General features: G+C 30.4%; 1 protein-coding gene across 5 annotated transcripts in view; it reads left to right on the top strand.

The window, feature by feature from the left end:
- Positions 1-3,308, top strand: part of LOC145279813 (uncharacterized) — a 254,115-nt gene extending 250,807 nt beyond the window's left edge. For all 5 annotated transcript variants that reach the window (XM_080131179.1, XM_080131176.1, XM_080131178.1 and 2 more), the window contains one exon: positions 1,699-3,308. In XM_080131179.1, the coding sequence (XP_079987305.1) occupies positions 1,699-2,289 (591 nt within the window). In that variant the 3' untranslated portion in view covers positions 2,290-3,308. The remainder of the gene's footprint in view (positions 1-1,698) is intronic.
- The last annotated feature ends 16,413 nt before the right edge of the window (positions 3,309-19,721 follow it).

Genomic DNA, 19,721 nt, shown 5'->3' with positions numbered 1-19,721 from the left:
CCCCCCCCAATAAAGGAATCAAAACAACTTTTCTTTCAATCGAAATAGCAGTGAGTGCCCATGCAACTGTAAAAAAAAAAATTAGCCGCAAAAGATGGAAAGAAAGGAAAAACGATACTGGCAAACGTGTTTGCCCATCGGACCACGACGACTTATGACATCATGACCTTTCAAAATAACATTTTTAAACATGCTTTCAGGTTGTTACGCGTGTGACTTGCAAAAATGGTGTTGTGAAAAGTGACCCCCTGCAAGAAATAGTCCAGTTGACCACCACAGAATTAATCTTTTCTAATTGTCAGATATTATGTGTCCGAGGGATTGCTCTTTCAGATGGCACCGGTTTCAACCTGGTCTAATGTGACTGACAAAACTTTTTAGTGAACATACAAACACACACATACACACAAACCGCTGTTTGAGATTTATATAATAGACTAGCGGCGAATACTCTGTAGTGCTTGGGTGGAGAAAGGTGGTATACTTAGGCTATTGAGCAAACAACCCCTCCAGAAAAAAAAATGTTTCAATCAAAATAGCAGTGAATACCTGTGCAAGCGCAAAAAAAAAATTAGCCGCAGTAGACAGGATTGAACCTGTAACGCGAAAGAAGAAACGGAGGTGAAAAAAGACAAATGTGCTAGCTGTCTCAGCCACATCGACTTATGACGTCATGGGCCTTTAAAATAACGTTTTATAAACATACGTTGAAAATGGTAGACGTATGACTTGCAAATGAAAAATTTTAGGTGTAAATCAACAATAATATTTATTAATATATTTACAACTGAAAGAATTTTTTATAATAAGGACATTAATTAAAGAGCGCTGTGCAACTCATGTCTATTGAAATTTTCTCTCTCTCTCTCTCTCTGAAATGAATGCAAGGAACTTTCCTCAAAATATTAGTTACTTCCCTTTAAATAGAAATAAATGTTTTCATATTTATTTTCTATGTAATATTTTGTCATCTAAGAAAGAAGAGCTTTATAGACTCAAAAAGATATTTTTTTTTAAGTTATTGAAAAAGAGAGAGAAAATTTGATTCTTGTCCAGAATCTCCCCTACATTAAAAAACAAAAATGAGAAAAAGGCTGTATGATGTATGTATCCATGATCGAACAAAAATATCATATTTCAAAAATCACGTAAAGTGATCAAGTAGTTTAATTTTTAAATAAGAAAATCAAATTTTATGAGTAATAGAAGAATGGCTGTCTTGCCCACCATTTTGAAAACAATCTTAAAAAAACAAAACAAAAGGAGATAACTCAACAATAATTCAAGCTTGCAAGATTTACATGGTGATGTCTACAAATTCCCATTAATCACTAAAAAATTATTTCCTTTATAAAAAATAAAATTTACTTGATTAATTTATATAATTTTGGGGATATGATAATTTCATTTTGTCCCGAGTAGACACATTGTACTATTTTTTTCTTAATTTTTGTTTTTTTTTAACAAATTCTGGACTGGGAAATTCTGGACAAGAACCCAAAATTTCATCATATTTCTGTAAAATTCCTACTGGAAATAATTTTGAATTTTAACAATTTAAAGATTTTTCCTCAGAACTGTGATTAAATTAGCTCAATGTTTTTAGGTTATATTCTTCATTATTATCGGATTTTCTTAAATACCATTTTTGTTCTGTTTTTCTTTTCTAATTTTTTTTTTTTTCACCATAACTTCCAGAGAGGAGAATTGGCCAGCGAACGAACAAAAGACAAAGAATTGAAAATTACACTTCGCAACGCTGAAAAAATGTTCAAAGAACTCCGTGTGTTGGACGCAGCTGACCGTGCCCTCCAAAAACCAAAGGACATCCCCTCTGTAGTCATCGTAAGTCCTGAGGAAGTTTCGCCAACAGAATCCGATAAAGGCTTCTCTTCGTTGAGCTCTCCCAGCTCGAAGAGTGCTCCCCTTGTAGAAGAGGAGCACACGGCCAACCTGAGTGAAGATGAAGACGAAGATGCCTCTGACCGGATCAAGAATGACGACGATACAGAGTGTGAAGATCCTTTAAAAGACTGTAACATCGACGATTATCCACGTGATGATGGAGAACTCCAGTGCAATCAGTTGGAGGATTTTGAGAAAGAGAAATTCCATGCCCGCCAGATTGCTAACAACAACAGCAATAGCAACAACAACAGCCGACCGTTTGACAATGAAGACGATGACCTCCTCGAAGAAGAAGATTCCCTTTTAAAGGACAATGATGACCTTTTGATGGATGATGATGATCGAGATATTGCCCTTTATGATACGGAGGATATTTATTAAACCTGAACCAACATCCACCCACCCCCAACATCAGGCCACCCCTCGCCGGCATCAGGCCACCACTCCTTCCTAAAAACAGCAAAACCAACAAATTCTTTTCTTTTTTTATTTTAATAAATATATTAAAAAAAAATTTTTTTTCCAAATTAAACGCAAAACCAGAACTATAAAATTAACAGCTCACACCACCTTTTTAAAAACAATCAACCCATCATCTTGGTAAAAAGAAGTTGATTTGATATAAGAAGGGATAAAAAAAAATTTTAATGATTTTTCTATTGTTCTTTTATATAGCAGAGGCACAGTTGAATATTTTTTTTTTTTTAAGTTTAACAGCACAAGTCGATCATAATACTTGACTCTTACCTGGCCTTTTGGATATGTGCTAAGTGTTGTATCTGTTCTGATTCTACATTTCATCTATTCTGTCCTCAATCAGTGAAGAAGAAATCCTTCTAGACCAAGGTCATTTCTGTCTCAATTCAGAGTGCCCCTTTTTGGCTAGCTGGATTTTCTCTGCATTAAAAACTGACCTTGTGTCTAAATCTTGTGGGGACGTAAGTAAATAGACGGTTGCCTTTAACTTTAATTCAAGCTAGAGATTACTTTTTATTTGTCAGTTTAACGTTTTTAAAATTACTTGAATTTAATTAAAAAAAACAAAAAACATGTCAGCCATTTATTTTTTTCTTTTTGATTTTCTTTAAAAACTATTTAAGTGATTTTGAAAGCTTTAAATAAACAATTAGAAAATTAATTTCTGGCTTGAATCTAAGGTTAATGTCAAAGTCAAGTATTATTGTTTATTTGTGCTTCTAAACCAAAGAGAAATATTAATTTTCGAATGCGCCCCTGTCATATTAAAGGATTTTTTAACATCATTTTTAATGTCTTGTTTTTAACAAAAAATAATTTTTTTTTATGTTTCTAACTTTAAAAGACAAAAACTAAGAAGGTTGAAAATGGGTGGTGCAAAACTATATTTAAAAATATAAAAGAATAAATATGTTCCTATGAAATGCTTGTTGCTTTATTGTAATGTAAATGCTGGATGCACACAAACAAAATCTTGACCTCAGTTTGAAAAAAACATCGATGCAAGTTCAGAGTCCAATCTAAAAAAAAAAAGATACAAATTTTTATCATGTAATACCATACAGAATGAAAAAGTCAAATTCCTAAATTCACATGAATTGATCAAATAATTTTATTTTTTAACCATAAAAATAAAATTTTTATGATTTTTAGCGATTAATAGTATATTGTAACTGTTACAAATCTGATTTTGATAATCTTTATAGTTCAGATTTAGTTGTCTCCCTTTATTAAACATGGTTAATAGAAACACAAGGTTTCGTTCCTTCATAAAATTTGATTTTTTTAGTTAAAAAAAATTACTTGATCTTATTTACATGATTTTTGGAATATGAAATTTTTGTTCTGTGACGGGTATGTACATCATAAAGATTTTCTGTATTTTGTTGGGTTTTTTTTTAATTACTTTGAACTCTGCACTTGCACCAATATATATATATATATATATATATATATATTAAAAATACATTCAGAATACTTAAATTCCAACCCTTCTTCAGGCTAGGATCAAATGTACACTTCATCTTGTTTCAGATGTCTATTCTGTCCTTAATCAGAGAAATCGGCCCTGACTGAAGCATTTTTTTACCTGTTCTGAATGTTCATTATTTGGGGAGCTGGGTATCCCTCATATTAAAAAAAAAACAAAAAAAACCCAAAACATTTTGTCTAACTTTGGTCCCTTGAGGATGCAAGTAAATGGGAACTTTAAAATTAATTTTTTTTGTAATTTCCACAAATGTGAAGGTCATAGGTTATGTAAGTTGTGATGTGTTCACTCAAGTCAATTATTGTTTTGTTATTGGGTGGGATGGGATCTTTATTTGTATAAAATTGATAATTTTTTTATGGTACAACATTTTTACATTGTCATATGAAGATGCACTCTAAGTTTATTTATATATATATATATATATATATATATATATATATATATATATATATATAGTCTGATTCAGTGTTATCAGGGGAGTGCTCAATTACTTGTGCAAGAGCATATATATGTTTATTCAATTGAAACTGTTATACATTCAGTTCATAGAAACACTGAACACTCAGTCCACAGAGTTAAAGATACCAAATGTGACCAATTCATAAGCCAATGTTGGGCCTCATTGTCAAAATGTTGGCTAATAAATTGGTCACATTGGTATCTTTTAACCCTGTGTTTTCAGTGTTTCTGTGAAACTGAAAGTACCGATGGCTGATCCAACCAATCTATAATGTCCATCGAATATATATTATAGTCAGGTGAAAAGAAAAAGGAAACATTTTTATTTCACGATTGTTTGTTTTGATTTTATTTACTTTCCTTATTTATTTACTTTTATTTTTATTTTTTTTTCCCCTCTTTTCGTTTTATGTATGGATTTCCAATGATGATTCCAGGATTATCAACTGTTTGTTTTTTAATTTTACAAAATTGGGGGAAGGGGCAAAACGAACGTGTAGATTATAAAAAATAAAAAGTAATATAATAAAAATACAGATTTTATTTCTTTATATACATAGCATGTATCACAGGTTAGTAGAAAGAAAAAAAAAAACATCAAAGTTCTCAACCGTAGGTTTTACAAGAACAAATATTTTACTTAAATAGTATACATTACTTTGTCCCTTGAGGATACCCAGGTTTCATCTATCTGATCATCCTTGATTTAGAAGAAAATTGAACTTGTTTACATTTCAGAAATATTCATCAGTCCCATTGGGAACAAATAAAGTTCTCACTTTCAATAAAATAATTAATAAATAATATATATATTGCAATAAAGCATTTTATAAAAAAATTATACGTAAGTTGTCAGATGAAAATAACAATTAAGAATTTTTCTCATTTTTGTTTTAAAAAATGTTTTTATTGTAAAATAAATGTTTAAAAATTATGAATGCTACACATACTATTCTCTCTAAACAATGTTTGATATTCTTATTCTAATATACTTGTTTCTTATTTTTGTATTCTTGTTTTTTTATGATTCTTATATTCTTTGATTCTTATTCTTATATTTTTTCTTTTTCTTTTTTTACTTTTTTACAATTATTGCTTTCTAATTCTGTCATGTTATGACAGAATTCTTCATTCCTCAAACATAATTAGTTTTGGTTTCGTTTTATGGCATTCAAAACGTTTTTGGGTTATTTTATGCTAAAATACAATAATTATCGTACACAGTTCATTAAACACAAGCTTATATTTTACCCAGAGGTGTAGGTGAGCTTGATGAAACTAACTGGTTCACCGAATCCTAATCAAACTCGCATATACTCATCCGCTAGTCGAGTTCTCTTTATCACTGCTCCATATATACTACCGGAGTAATTTTCCAAAGCTTATCCTACAAACGCATTTGATTACAAAAATCAAACCTTTTAGTTTTAGTTATGGAAGACCCTAATAATCGACAATCTTGTACGTTTGTGAAGGTATTGAGGTTTGACATCAGGTACAGCCTCATAATATCAATATTATTCTTTCAACTGCCAGAAAAATTTGATCGCCGAATCTATACTTGGTTCTCAATTTTGCGAGTAATTGTTAGCTATTTTTGTTTCACCAAAATCAAGATGGTCAAACTCTCAACTTGAGGCCGTCATTTTTGCTTGATTTAACGATTTAGTCCAAGTGTAGAAATATGACATCACCCAGTGACAATCAAACTCGCTTGTTTCTACTTGTTTGTCTTGATGCAATACCAGACATATAATAAATCATTTTCTAAGTTTGACAAGGTGAGCACCTGATCAACATCTAAAATATGCCAGAAATTTGGTGTTTTTCCAGAATTCCTATATATGAAAAACAAAAAAGAAAAATTTGTATGATGTACCTCTCATGGGAAAAAAATGTCTATTCTAAAAATTATGTAAATCGATCAAGTAGTTTTATTTTTATAATTTTCAAAAGATTAATGGAAATATGTAAGTATTACAAAAAAAAATCTCGCAAGTTGAATTATCTCCCTTGTTTTATGAAACTGTTTTTAAAATGGCATCGTGAGACGGTTGTTTCTCGGTTAGCCAGAAAAAATTTTTTTTTTTTTTTTATTTCAAATAAAATTTTATGCCGGTAACGAGAAGTGACTATCTTGTGAGAAAACAGCCTCAAAGAACATGGGAGATGATTCCAAATAAGTCAAATTTGCAAGATTTTCGTCTTTTAAAGAATACAGTAGAATTCCCGGAAATCGTTTAAAAATTATTTATAAAAATAAAACTATTTGATCTATTTGTGACTTTTGGAATATGGTATTTTCTTTCTATCACAGGTATGTACAACATGGAGATTTTTCTTTATTTTTGTTTTTTAATATAGGGAAAATTCTGGACAAGCACCAAAGATTTTACTTTTATGTTCTGAATTATTCAGACTGCTGTTCTCACAACATTACGGTTGATGTAACCTTTGATCTTCTTCAGGTGCATCTTGATGTTAAATTGAATACGATGATGATGATGATGATGGTAGGTTTGATCAGATTTGGCATAAGGCAAGAAGTATGGAAGCACCTAGTGACTATCAAACTAAGCTCAATCTTTTGACAATAGATGAGGAATCCAAACTACTCGCATTGTTACATATTTTTTTGTTTGTTTGTTCTTCTCTACCATAACTATTTTCAATTCGGCGATTGAATCATATTTTCCGCTGAATCAAAACTGTCTTCCTCTATCCTAGCATTTTCAGACAGATAAGAATTTGGCTTTTATTTTGAGGAAAAAAAAAAAAGAATGTGATCAGAGTGATATTAACGTTCATATTTATTGCCACCAATGCATATATATAGAAAAAAACAATTGAAATCAATTTCATTTTTTCCATCTGTATTTCTGAAATGAGAAATTTTTGTGTGTTTTCTTTTTATCAACTGATTTATTCGCACTGTTATCCTTATGCTGATTGTTATTGTCACGCCATTTCAAACGTTTACAATAGCGACCAAGATATCATTTCAAATAAATTTGGGTTTTATTATTTATGTTCGCCACCATGACCAGGTTCCATAGCTGACAATGATGATTTTTTGTATTTCCGTCTTCATTTGGTTAATCTCTGTCCAGCATTTCGTTTTTTTAAGCATGGCTGATATTTTATTTTTATAATATTGTCTATGAAGTCTGAAAAAAAATGTTTATTTACTTTTTACAAAACTTTTCAAATTATACTTTTAATTTTATTACGTTAAAAAAATTTTTCAAATTTTAGAGAAAACAGTGAACATGTTTCCTTTGTTTTTATGTAAAATTTAGTTTCAACATCTTTGTAAAAAGTAAACAATGATTTCTTTTTTTTTTTTTTTTTGTTAGACTTAAGGAGGAATGTAAAAAAATTTTTAAAATCGAATCTATTTTGGCAAATATATTTTTAGGTCCATATTTTGATTCCATATAATTTTTATGATTGAAAATTGTGACTAAATCCGTTTTATTTTTTTATTTTCAAATAAGGCTGCAGGAAATATTTTGGATATTTCAGGCTGACTGGATCAGATTACCCAAATGTTGATGGGTATTAGAGGTTGCTCAAATCGAAGAGCTGAGATTATCTAAGTAAACAATCAGCAGTAGTTGTCCTATTTGATCGTGCTGGCATCATAATCAGTAAAATCGTGTCTATTTTGAGGGTAAAATGAATTTATAGTTATTTAACCTATTAGCGCCCATGGTCCGTTTTTTTTTTTTTTTTTTTTAAGACCAGAAGGATAATCAATCATATTTCACTAACATTTGTATTCAGAGATATCTATGATCTGCAGTTAATCATAAAGATTGGACTTTCTTCCAAATATTACACCTACTGTCTGATGTATATTAGCAACACTAATGTTTTAGTTTTCAGTATGCTATGAAAATCTAGAGTGGAAGTTTACAACCAATTTCCATCTGTTATTCAATCAATATATTTTTTGCGGTAAGTAACCATAAGCAACCCACATTTATATTTAGAGATGAATGATTTCTCTGTTGGATATCTAGGTAGGATCTACCAAGAAATCATTTGCACCTGCAAGAACAATGAAATAATTATCAAATGTACTAAAGGTTCATTTGAATAAAAATTAGAACCTGACATCTTGTTAATATCTAAGCTGTCTGTACTAAGAAATCATTTTTGACAAAAGCGTGTACCAAGAGGTCATTTGTATAAAAATTATAAACGTGACAGGCACTTGTGTAAAAAAGGTAACACACTTGATCAATTGTTAAAAAAAAAAGTTAAACATATGATGTTTGAAAGATCATTTTCAGTAAAATGTTACACAGATGTAATCAAAGTCAGGTCAATCCAGTGAAATGACAATGGCTGAATAAAACCTCCTTAGGATGTGATTAGTGACAATATCGCCCCAAAAGGGGTGTTTCAGGTAATCACCAATGCTTATAATGCTTATATAATAACAACCAAAAAGAATATCTTTGTTTGGGCCCGAAAGGAATTAACCTGTCGAATTCCTTCCTAATATCCAACCACTCATAAGTGTCACCGAGAATAAAGATATATGTAACATTTTTATATATCAATGCATTGTCATTCTTTTAAAAAACAGCAGAAATACAACTGCTTTAACTAGCCTATAGAGTCAAATAATTCTTTTGAAAGTAATTTAGTATAAAAGGATGCTGCATTTACAAAAAGATTTTTGGTGAAAGAAAAATATGAGCACGAATGGATCAAAACTACTCGCATTAAAATAAATTAATATTTTGTCTTCAAGTTAGCTTTTTTTTCTTTTATCATTTTATTCTATTTCATCAAAAAATTGAGTTTCTTTTGCACTTTTAGGTTTTTTTCTAGAATAGTGCCCCCCCCCCCCAACCTCAACATTGTGTATCTTTGGTTTAGAAGCACAAAATAAATCGTAATCTTAGACTTATAAACATAAATTCTAGCCACATAGAATTTACCATGTTAAAAAAGAAATCTGCAGCATCATTAATTTATATATAGCTAGCATGATTACCTAGCATTGCCCTGGACCATAGGAAAGAAGAGTTAAAAAGTGTAACATCATTATTTTTAAATCTCTCTCTCTCTCTCTCTCTCTCTCTCTCTCTGAATCTCCCCTTTCTATTCTTTCTCTCTTTCTCTATCACCCCCCTCTCTCTCTCTGCCTCTCTATCATTACCCTTATCATTTTCTCTGGCAACTGAAAAAAAATTGTTGACGAATTACCACATAATAACTCTAAAAAAATTGGTCTAAATGTTGACCCCTCCCCCCGACTAATTTTATTCTTATTAATCACCAAAAGAATGAATAAAAAAACAAAATGTACCTGTATTTCGTCCATGACAATGTTGCAAAAGAATATATCAGCTTGGTAGGTGTGTCTTGTGTAGTTTGTAACTTTCAGCTGAAAACACAAAGAATAGCGCTTTCCTTTTTATATAATAGACAATGAAAACAAATATGTCCAATAGCCATGTTTATCACAGCCAATATGATTGTGAAAACTTAAAATCAAAATTTGAAAGTAATTTTTGGCTAAAATTAAAGTTTTAAAAGTGAAAGTTGAGCAACATATTTTTTTGTACTTCTAAAACCAAAGATAAACACCATTTCTATTTTTTTAATGAGTGAGTCACCGTTTATTAAGGCCCAAAGGCCACTTGAGAGGTTAATGAAGCTGTCAGTCAGTGATGAACATCCATCCCCTTGATGGGATCGGAAACAATGAGCGAAACGGATCATTTAAATAGAAGGCTTGCCAAGAATTTATTAACATTTGACTTGGAGGAGCCAATTTTCTAGTTAAAGAATCCACTTAAATATAAGATTTTTATCAATTAAAATTCAATTCTTTCATTCTTAAAAAAATGCCAAGCATTTACAGTTATTTATCGATTTTAGAGAAAGATTTTTTTTCGTTTAATCTTTTCTCAGATAATTTTTTTCTCCTTTATTCTTAGTTGCTCAAGAAAATCAATTCCCACCCCTTCAAAAAATATATAAAATCTGTCTGTTATTTTACAGCTGTTCATAAGAATCAGAATGTGTTTATTTTACTTTTTTCTTTTCTTTTTTTTATCCTCAAAATAAAATTAAGAAAAAAAAAAATAACAAAGATGAATTATCAAATTTTTATTTTGTAAAAATAAAATAAATTTGAAATTGAATAAATACAAAGGATGAAAATGTTTTGGCTCTTTTTTAGATGTGTTGTTGGCAGACTTTGGAATGACTGAAGTCAACCACAAGCACCCATCATCTAAAATTTTTCGTACTGATTTTTTTTTTTTTTTTTTTTTTAACAAAACTCTACAGGATTACTACTAGAAAATTTGCAAAAAGTAAATAAATAAATAAATAAATAACACATTTAATATACATTGTAGAATCATTGGACATTTCAGAACCAGCATGAACACTTGAATATTCCTAATAAGAATTACGTACAAGGTTGTAAAGAAGAAAAAAAGAATCATGCAGTATACAAGAATGAATTTCGAACTTAAATGACCATGTAAGGTAATAATATTTCTTTTTAATCATTTTTTATGATATGAAAATTCGATGCTTAATCAATTGAACTGTTAAACAAAATTCAATAAAAAAAAATTATTTTTTTTTTTACAATAGGGATGCAACTGAAACACATTTCTTTTCTTTTTTTTTTTTGTTAATAGTACAAAAGAAGCAAAAATCTTATTCTAAAATGAATAAGTTTATCATATAGTATAAAGTGGACCTTGGTTTACTTTCAGCAGCCTCGTAACTCTTACTTTCCTTATTTTGTCCTTTAGTCCTCACATTCCATAAGCAGTGTTTCTGACAAAGGGGGAATAATTGATATTTTCTGGGTCAGAACCTATCTATATGATACTTATTATTGGCTGATTTTTGATTCTTAAAATGGTACTTTTTTTTTTTTTTTAATTTACACCAAGTGACTTCATGCTTTATCTGGAGCAATTTCCATTAAAAAAAAAAAAAAAAAAAAAAACATCTGACATTTCAGGACTAAATTTAGATATTCTTACTAAGAATTATGTACACAGTTAGGAAGAAAGAAATGTTATGCATGTATGTAAGAATGAGACTTTCCAAAAGTTAGTGCTGAATTATAATTCTATAATTAGCTTATGTAACTAAATGACCCCTTTGCCCTGCTCTCCTGTAAAGAACTTTTAATTTTTTTTTTTAACTTTATGTAAAAATTTGATGCTTTTAAATGGAACTTTTAAATAAAATTTAAAAAAAACAAATTAGTCTACAATTCTTTTTCATAATAAGGCACAACGAAGACTCATTCTTTTTTACTCCTATGACTTAAAAACACCAAAAAAGAACCATAATATTTCTCCCTCTTAAACCAAGTGCAAAAAATAATTTTTGACCTAATAGGTACCACACTATCTGCCAAGCTCTAGCTTCTGTTATATCATCACAGATTTGCATCTATGTGCTTCTTTTATAAGTACTAACATGAAATGTGCTCCGAACTTACTCACTTGTACTCCCCTCAATGAAAATAGCCTCAACCAACCTGAGTAGCAGCAAAATCCCACCCCTACGTTGGAGATATCTTTAGATGCCAAAAGATTTCCTACTCTAATACATTCTTTCCTCAGACTGCTTACCTTTGGAATTCCCTTCCTGCTTCCTGTTTTTCCCTGACTACCAACATGCAAAAATGTAAATCCAATTTGAACACAAACCTCTTGCTGCCTGACACTCCACTAAGGTTGCCCAACTGAATATCTTACACTTCAATGACAATACACCTTGTTTGGGGAAAGTAGAAAAATAAGTCTTTAAAATTTTTAAATTTCAATTCAAGTCAGTTACTTTTCCTAATTACTAGTTTAAAGTCAAAGAAATTTATTTTGAATAACAGTCGCGTCATCTTGTATTTAATGATGATGCTGATGATTTACATGAGTTTTCACACGAGTCATTGTTGCTGATTACTCACTTGCAATTAAAAAGTGCTGTTATATGGAATCGGAGTGACAAGTTTCCCTAGATTCTTAGCACTCTCCACCTCTTTAGATAACCGTTACATCATCACAAGCGCCTTTTCCATTGATTTCTCATTGTCACCAACCTTTTAGTGGCAATAAACTTCCCCAAGATTTCAGAACTGTCTGACTCTTCAAGTAGAGGTCTGGTTGGTGTCCTATCACTTCGGCATTTCTATCCTTGACCATTCATGACCACCGATATTGGTGCTATTACATGCATGTGTGTGTGTGCGCGCTTTTTGGGGGAAGGAGGGGGTCATATTATGGAATTTTTTTGTCAGTTTCAGTTCCCTTGGATAGAAAAGGGCAAGTGAAATATGGTGTCCATTTATGAAAGTGAACAAAAACTTCTGTTCCTAATGGACCTACATATGTAAGTTTTTTATTATTTTTGTTTTTTTTTGTTTGTTTTTATTTTTTTTATCTTATTGGAAACGATTTTAGGTTTTTCTTATGACGAGTCACATTCTTAGAGAACCTAAGATATTGATTTCGATTGTCTAAGTGATGATGAAACAGTCTGTCAAGGATGAATCCTTTTAAAAATAAATAAAGATCTAATTTTCTATTGTTTTTATATATATATATATATATATATATATATATATATATAAATGATGATGATGGACTCTCCCATTGATTTCGACGTATGAGGTTCCGCCACAACAACTAAGAAATCCACACATATGATTTGTTTATAGTGGTGAAGGCTTTGTGTAGAACCAACCACACTTTTTGGTATTACTGCTAACCTTCATCAGTGCAGATGACCACCACAGGACAGAGTATACAGTATACCGCAGGTTTTTGAATCCGAGTTTCCTTCTAGATGCATGTCTTAATGAAGACCGGGGGGTGCATCTCTCCCAGTGAATTAATGCGCCCCCAGATACCAACCTGGAAATTTCTACGACTCGGCAAGGTACATACAGCGCCTAACCTTCCCAAATGGTCACCCATCTGATACTGGCCAGGTTCAACATTGCTTAACTTCGGTGATCTGGCAAGAATCGGTGTGTCAACATGATTGTGCCATATATATATATATATATATATATATATATATATATATATATACTGATTGGTTGCATCCCAATGACCAAAAGAAAGAATCAGTCCACACTCATAATTTTTACAATTCTGAATTTTTTAGATGAGGTGTTGGGTGTAAAAGTCACCAAAACATGGCGACTTTTACACCTGACGAAGGTTACATTGATCGAAACGTGCGGATAGCACTGAAGATGAGAACAATTGTCTGAATAATACAATGATGGTTCTTTATTTATTTATTTTTTTTATTTTGGTGAATGTTTATATTTTCATCTTTACTGTCTTACACATGTTTCACGACCCGCAACGAAAAATATTGTCCTTAATTTATTTGGCAAAGATGATCAAATATCAATAAAAACCTACACAGTATTCCAAAACATAAATAAAAGGAAGAAAAGTTCTTAAGAAAGATGAGAAGAATGATTGGTGTGTGTGTGTGTGTATATATATATATATATATATATATATATTTCTGTAGAAATATATTTTCTTATAATATATATCAATCCTTATTTAAGAAGAAAGATGAGAAGAATGATTGGTGTGTGTGTATATATATATATATATATAATTAGTCTTTATTGTAGATTATTTAGTTATAAGCTTTCAATATTAGAACTATCTCAATTTGAATAAAAGTTTAAACATAATGGTTAATCAAGTATTTTTTTTTTGTTTTTTTTTTGCTTGTAAACCAAGAAACCAGTGAGTTCAGTTGCATCACTATTGTAAAACAAGGAAATGTTTTTAACAAAATCATTGTCTTTTGTTTCTAAAATAACTGCAGTATATATTGCATATTAATAAACAACAAATGAACCAATTTTTTGCTCAATTAACGTTTCTTAATTTTTATGATCTGAATCAATATTTTTAAAACAATGAGTCATCTCCCCCTTGTAAGCGAAGCCACCATAATCGCTGGTGTTAGTTTTTTATTATTTTATTTATTTATTTTTTTCTTTTTAATGTAATCCAGATTTTGAATTTTCTTATTTAACTCGATTATAATTTTTATAAATATATTCATATTACTATTTTAAGTACCAAATATTCTTATCATAATTCATTTGGGGTAGTCATTTTTTAGGTCGGGTTTCATTTTAATATAAATGACTCCTATAGAGTTGATATTTCCAGGGAAAATGTTCCTCACCATTTAATGTTTTTGTTATTTAAATTAAATAACAAAAATCTTAGAATGTTTAAGATTATTCTATCAGTTTAACGGCAAATTTTCAGATTATTAAAAAAAATAGTTAAAAAAAACTTATTGTTGGATTTTTACATTCGAATTGAGTTTGCTATGTAAAATAAACATAAAATTATCCTCCTGCACGAAATTCCACAAGAGAGGGGAGTGGGGGTTGTAAATGTGATTATTTTTGTTAAACGCCATTGGAAAAAATCAAGCAAGGAAGGATGATTTTACATTGAACTTAATTACGAAATTGTATTCCCCGATAAAAATTTAACAAGTAATATTATTTCTAATGTTTTGTTTTTTTTCATACTTAAATAATCTGAAAATTTTTGCATTAATCTAGAAAGTTCCAAAGTTTCAGAAAACGATTCTACAATAACATTTTTTTAGAGGTATGTGAACATGCCACATATATCTGGCTCTTTCTTTTTTTTTTTTAAATCTTTTTTTTATGAAAAACAAACAAAAAATGGCCAACATAAATTATTTTAAAGAAAATATATTTGAAGAATTAGTCCCAAACAATTTATTTTGGTCTATTTACTCATTTGTGAATATTTGTGTTAAAATCAATTTAATATTTAATAGAAATTAGAAGCATCTGAAGTTACTATTAAGATTGGCCTTCAACAGTTCATCACAATCAGCCATATTTTTCTTCCAAAACATTGATGAAAATATTTTATTGCTCAGGGCCATACAAAAAACTAGAAAAGGTAAAAAAGTGTGTGTAACATCTTTATATTAAACTTATATCTCTCAATCCATCTTTTTATTTTTCTCTCTTTCTCTGGTTTTCTATGTCCCTTTCCTCCACTCTTTCTCCATTGCCCAGCCCTTTCCTCTTGTTTTAATGCACTAAAAATAACAATAATATAAGTAATTTGCTTCTTTAGATAACATTGAAAAACCGTGGCAATTTATTGTTTCTAAGGGAGGTAAGTTATTTTACCAAAGTAGTTGAAAAAAATCATTTTTATTTTTTTTTTTTTTATAATTACCCAAATGTTTTAAGAAAACTTACAATATTGTTGTATTTTACTTTCTTTGCTATTAATGTTATAAAACATAGTTACATTAATGAAGTAGTTAAAAAAAAAAATTTTTTCTAACAATTCTTAGTAAAATAGATTTACATTCCTTAGACCAATAAGTTAAGATTCCACATTGCCAAAACTGACCCACTCCCATCTCTGATGAAACCTGATCCGTTTTATCCCCAAAGAATTAATTATTTTTTATTATTTATCCAAGGCAATGCTGATATAAAGAAAATATCAACTTTGTGATTGTTTTTGTAATTTTTGACTTTTGCTGCCCTTTATATAATAGATGATGAAAATAGAATTGTGATGTTTCTATTTCCTATTAAATTGTTTTAACGCAAATATATCGTCACACATGAGTAGGTAGACCAAAATAAATTGTTTGGGGTTAAATTTTTTACTGTATTTCTTTTAAAATCTTTCATGTCGCCAACAGTTACGTTTGCTAAAATATTTTATATACACTGAACGTTTAATATTGGCTCACGTTTATGTTATGCTTCCAATACAAGGATATTTAACAAAAAATCCTTTTATCAACGCATGCAGCAGGGTCTGCTTTTTAGTATGATAATGATGATAAAAATAAAAACTAACATAAAACAATCAAACATTTCTTTTCTGCCACTTTCTCCTTCACTCTCTCCCTTTCTTTACATCCCCCTCTCTCTCATGCCTTTTTTTCTTTCTTATTTTCTTTCCATTCTTCTCTTTCCTTTAATTCTCCTTCCTTTTCCATTAATTCTCCTTCCCTTTCCCTTCATTCTTGTAGAAAATAGAGATAGTTTACCAGAGTGTAGCTGCCGTTGTTTTTATTTTTATTTATTTATTTATTTTTTTTAAGCAAGTCGGACTTCTGCATAATGCACACAACAACTGTACCTCAGGTTTATCTGGTCTATATGAAGTGTACCTTGTTGATTGCAGTAATTCGTTAACCTGCAGGTTGTTATCCCTGACATCAAGAACAGCAAGGTTCGATGGTTGTATATGAAATCAGGGAAGGGTTCTTCCAGAACACGCAAACGGATGTTGTAAAATGAACATTGTGATTCTCAATTCATTGATTTGTGGTTTCAAACCTGACACATCTTTGTTTGTGTTACATGCAGAGACAGATGACTAGAGGATAATGGATCCTGATACCGACTCCTAGATTTTTTGTCAGTTGAGGATGTTCACCTTCAGTGGTTGGAAATGGACTCTTACTATTAATCATTTATACCAAGAGAGATGAGAAGGTAGTTAATTGCTATAAAGCCTTTCCTTCCTTACTATTTTTGTTTTTTATGGCTAGAGAACATCCTCAAATAGTAGCTACTGCACTTCAGTTTATAGTCAATTTATAGTCTATGAGACTGTTAAAGCTCAATTTTGTTCTTAGCTGAAAATTGAACAAAAAAAATTTGACACATTTTTTTTACAAAAAAAAAAAAAAAGTGTAAAAATTCTTTATCTAATTGGAGGTTGCTAGATTCAAGAAAGCCGCAAACAATTTTTTTTTTCTCTCACAATCTCACTAGCTGCACTACCAAAGTATCTAAATTTTTGGATTACTATTTTTGAATTGAAAGCCATGTTTAATTTCAGAAGAGTTTCCGATGGGTAGCTATTCTGTCCTGGAGGTGAAAAAGAGTTTTTGCTAGGCAGCTGTTCTGTACAAGTCTCGGACAATAAAATTTTGCAGGCGAAGAGCAAAGATCTTTCTCATGTGGACACAAAAAAATTATGTGTGGGAATACTAAAAGATTTGATATTTTTATGGTGCAGTTCCTGTTTCTGATTGGTTGTTAACTGAAGATAGTTCCATTTAATTGGTCAGTTCCTATCACCAGTGTCTATAAGTAGAACCTTACAATTTTTTAATCATACCCACACATTATATAAGAATATTGTAACAACTACTATTTAATCACTAATTTTTAGATTATTCAAAACATTTTTTTTTTTTTTTTAATGACTTGTTCAATTTTTAGCTAGGAATACATTTTGGATGAAGTTGAGCATTAACAATCCTATAGACTATAAATTGATTTACTGAAGTGTAGTAGCTACCATTTGAGGATATTTTCTAACCATCAAAAACAATGGCCTCTCACTTCTAAGCATTTATACAAATAGAAATGAGAAGCCAGTCAGTTGTTATAAAGCCTTTACTTTCTCACTAGTCATGAGTTAAATTTTTTATGTCAATTTCTTGCTTGATTAATGGTTAAAGTTACTAGACCTATGGAGAAGGTTGTGAGAATTTTTTTTTTTTTTTTTTTTTCAACCTTGCTCATTTGGCTAACTTCACTCTGGGTCATTATCTGGTCAAGAATTTAAATTTTCGACCTTCCCACTCTTTCATTTTTTCTCAGAAATTCTTTTCTTTACTCTTACATACGTTTTCTCTCCCCCCCCCTCTCTTTCTCTATCTATTTTTTTCTTTCATACTTATCTGTCTCCAAAATGTTGCTCTTTTTTCTTAAACTTCCTACAATAAATCAAACTCTTTTTCTCAAAACTTCTTTGATATTTTAAAATTTCCTTTTCGTTGCTCTTATAAAAAAATTTTTTTATTTCTCTTAATTTTATTCCCATCCCTTCTTAAAAATTTTACAATCAATTTTTATGTGAATTTTTTCTTTACAACGTGTTTAACAATCGCATTTGAAATGTGGTTTTATTATGCATTCGTCCAGCTTCTCGTTCTGAATGTGTCTGCCTTACAAATGATGCCCATTGACAGTCATGTTCAGACCCATTCTGCAGCCAACAATCTATAATTGGTTCTCTGAAACGGAGTGGCATGTGGTTTACATGCACAAATGAACGATAATACTTGACTCTTGTTTTTATACTTTGTCATGAGAAAATTCCTGTTAAAAGTTTTCCTCTGTGCCAGAGGATGGGTGAAAGGGTTCTGTGACAAGTGAAACAGCCCAATGCAGTTGGGTGTCTGGCTTGATAGTATCGATTTAGTTATTGCAAATTTAATGGACTCATAGAAAATGACAGTCTATTTCTTATATTTATATCAACTTTACTGGCCATTTTTGTTAGCATGTAATTAATAGAGAATGGTGTTAGTAATAATAAGTTCAACAGTCTGAGCAGAAAATGGGTGTTGTATTTACTTCCAGCAGCCCTGTTACCTCACTTCTTTTTTCCTTTAATCTTCACATACCATGAGCAATGTTTCTGAAAAATGAAGAAAATTGCTGCTTTCTGGATTACAATATATCCATTTAACATTAAGTATTGGTTTGGTTTTAACTTTGAAGTAGTTTTTTTTTTTTTTTTTTTTTTTTTAACTCCTTACATCCAGTGGTTTCATTCCTTGTCTGGAGTGATCTATATAAAAAAAAACATACAGAATAGTTAACACTTGAGAACTTGCCCCCCCCCGAAAAAAAAACAAAAAACAATACATAACTTATTTAAAATGCATTAGAATTAATTTTTTTCTCATCTAAATTGTGAAGAATAGTGATGAGCACTCATTTTTTTTTATAAGTTCCAGGACCTATGCTTTACTCAAATGAGAAATTGCTTCTGATTGGGTAAATCAGAAGCAAAGTTTAAAGTTTGCCTCAATCAGTGCCCAGCTTAGAAGTCAAACAGATATTTCAAACATCGTTAATGGCAACTTTTGTTGCTGTTTATAGTACTACTGCTATGGGTGTTTAAACCTCCACTAGACATTTGTGGCCTGTTCTCGTGTTGAGTTTGGTAGTTTTAAATAAAAATTAGTTGATTGCTGCCTTTGTGTGGACTCTTCTCAATGTTAAACTTAAGGGTTGTCTTCCCTATCTGAACATGAAACTAAATGGACAACTGAAAGAAAGACAAGATAGCAGTAACACGTCAATCAAAACTGAGTGAACATGTGATTGACAAAAATAATTAGTGTACTAATTTGAGTGAGCTGCGTGTACCCGAGATAACAGAACATGCATATTTTCTAGTCCTTGGATAAAACCATTTTCAAGTGTTATGGAAAGTAAGAAAGTAAAAACCCATTCAGATAACTATCTCAAACTACGCCTGTTATCTAAATTAGATTCAGAAAGAAACAATCA

This window comes from Euprymna scolopes, chromosome 7, assembly GCF_053919585.1.
Source record: "Euprymna scolopes isolate OS-2025 chromosome 7, ASM5391958v1, whole genome shotgun sequence".
In the NCBI taxonomy this organism is placed as follows: domain Eukaryota; kingdom Metazoa; phylum Mollusca; class Cephalopoda; order Sepiida; family Sepiolidae; genus Euprymna; species Euprymna scolopes.
This window is presented reverse-complemented; position numbering and strand designations above follow the sequence as displayed.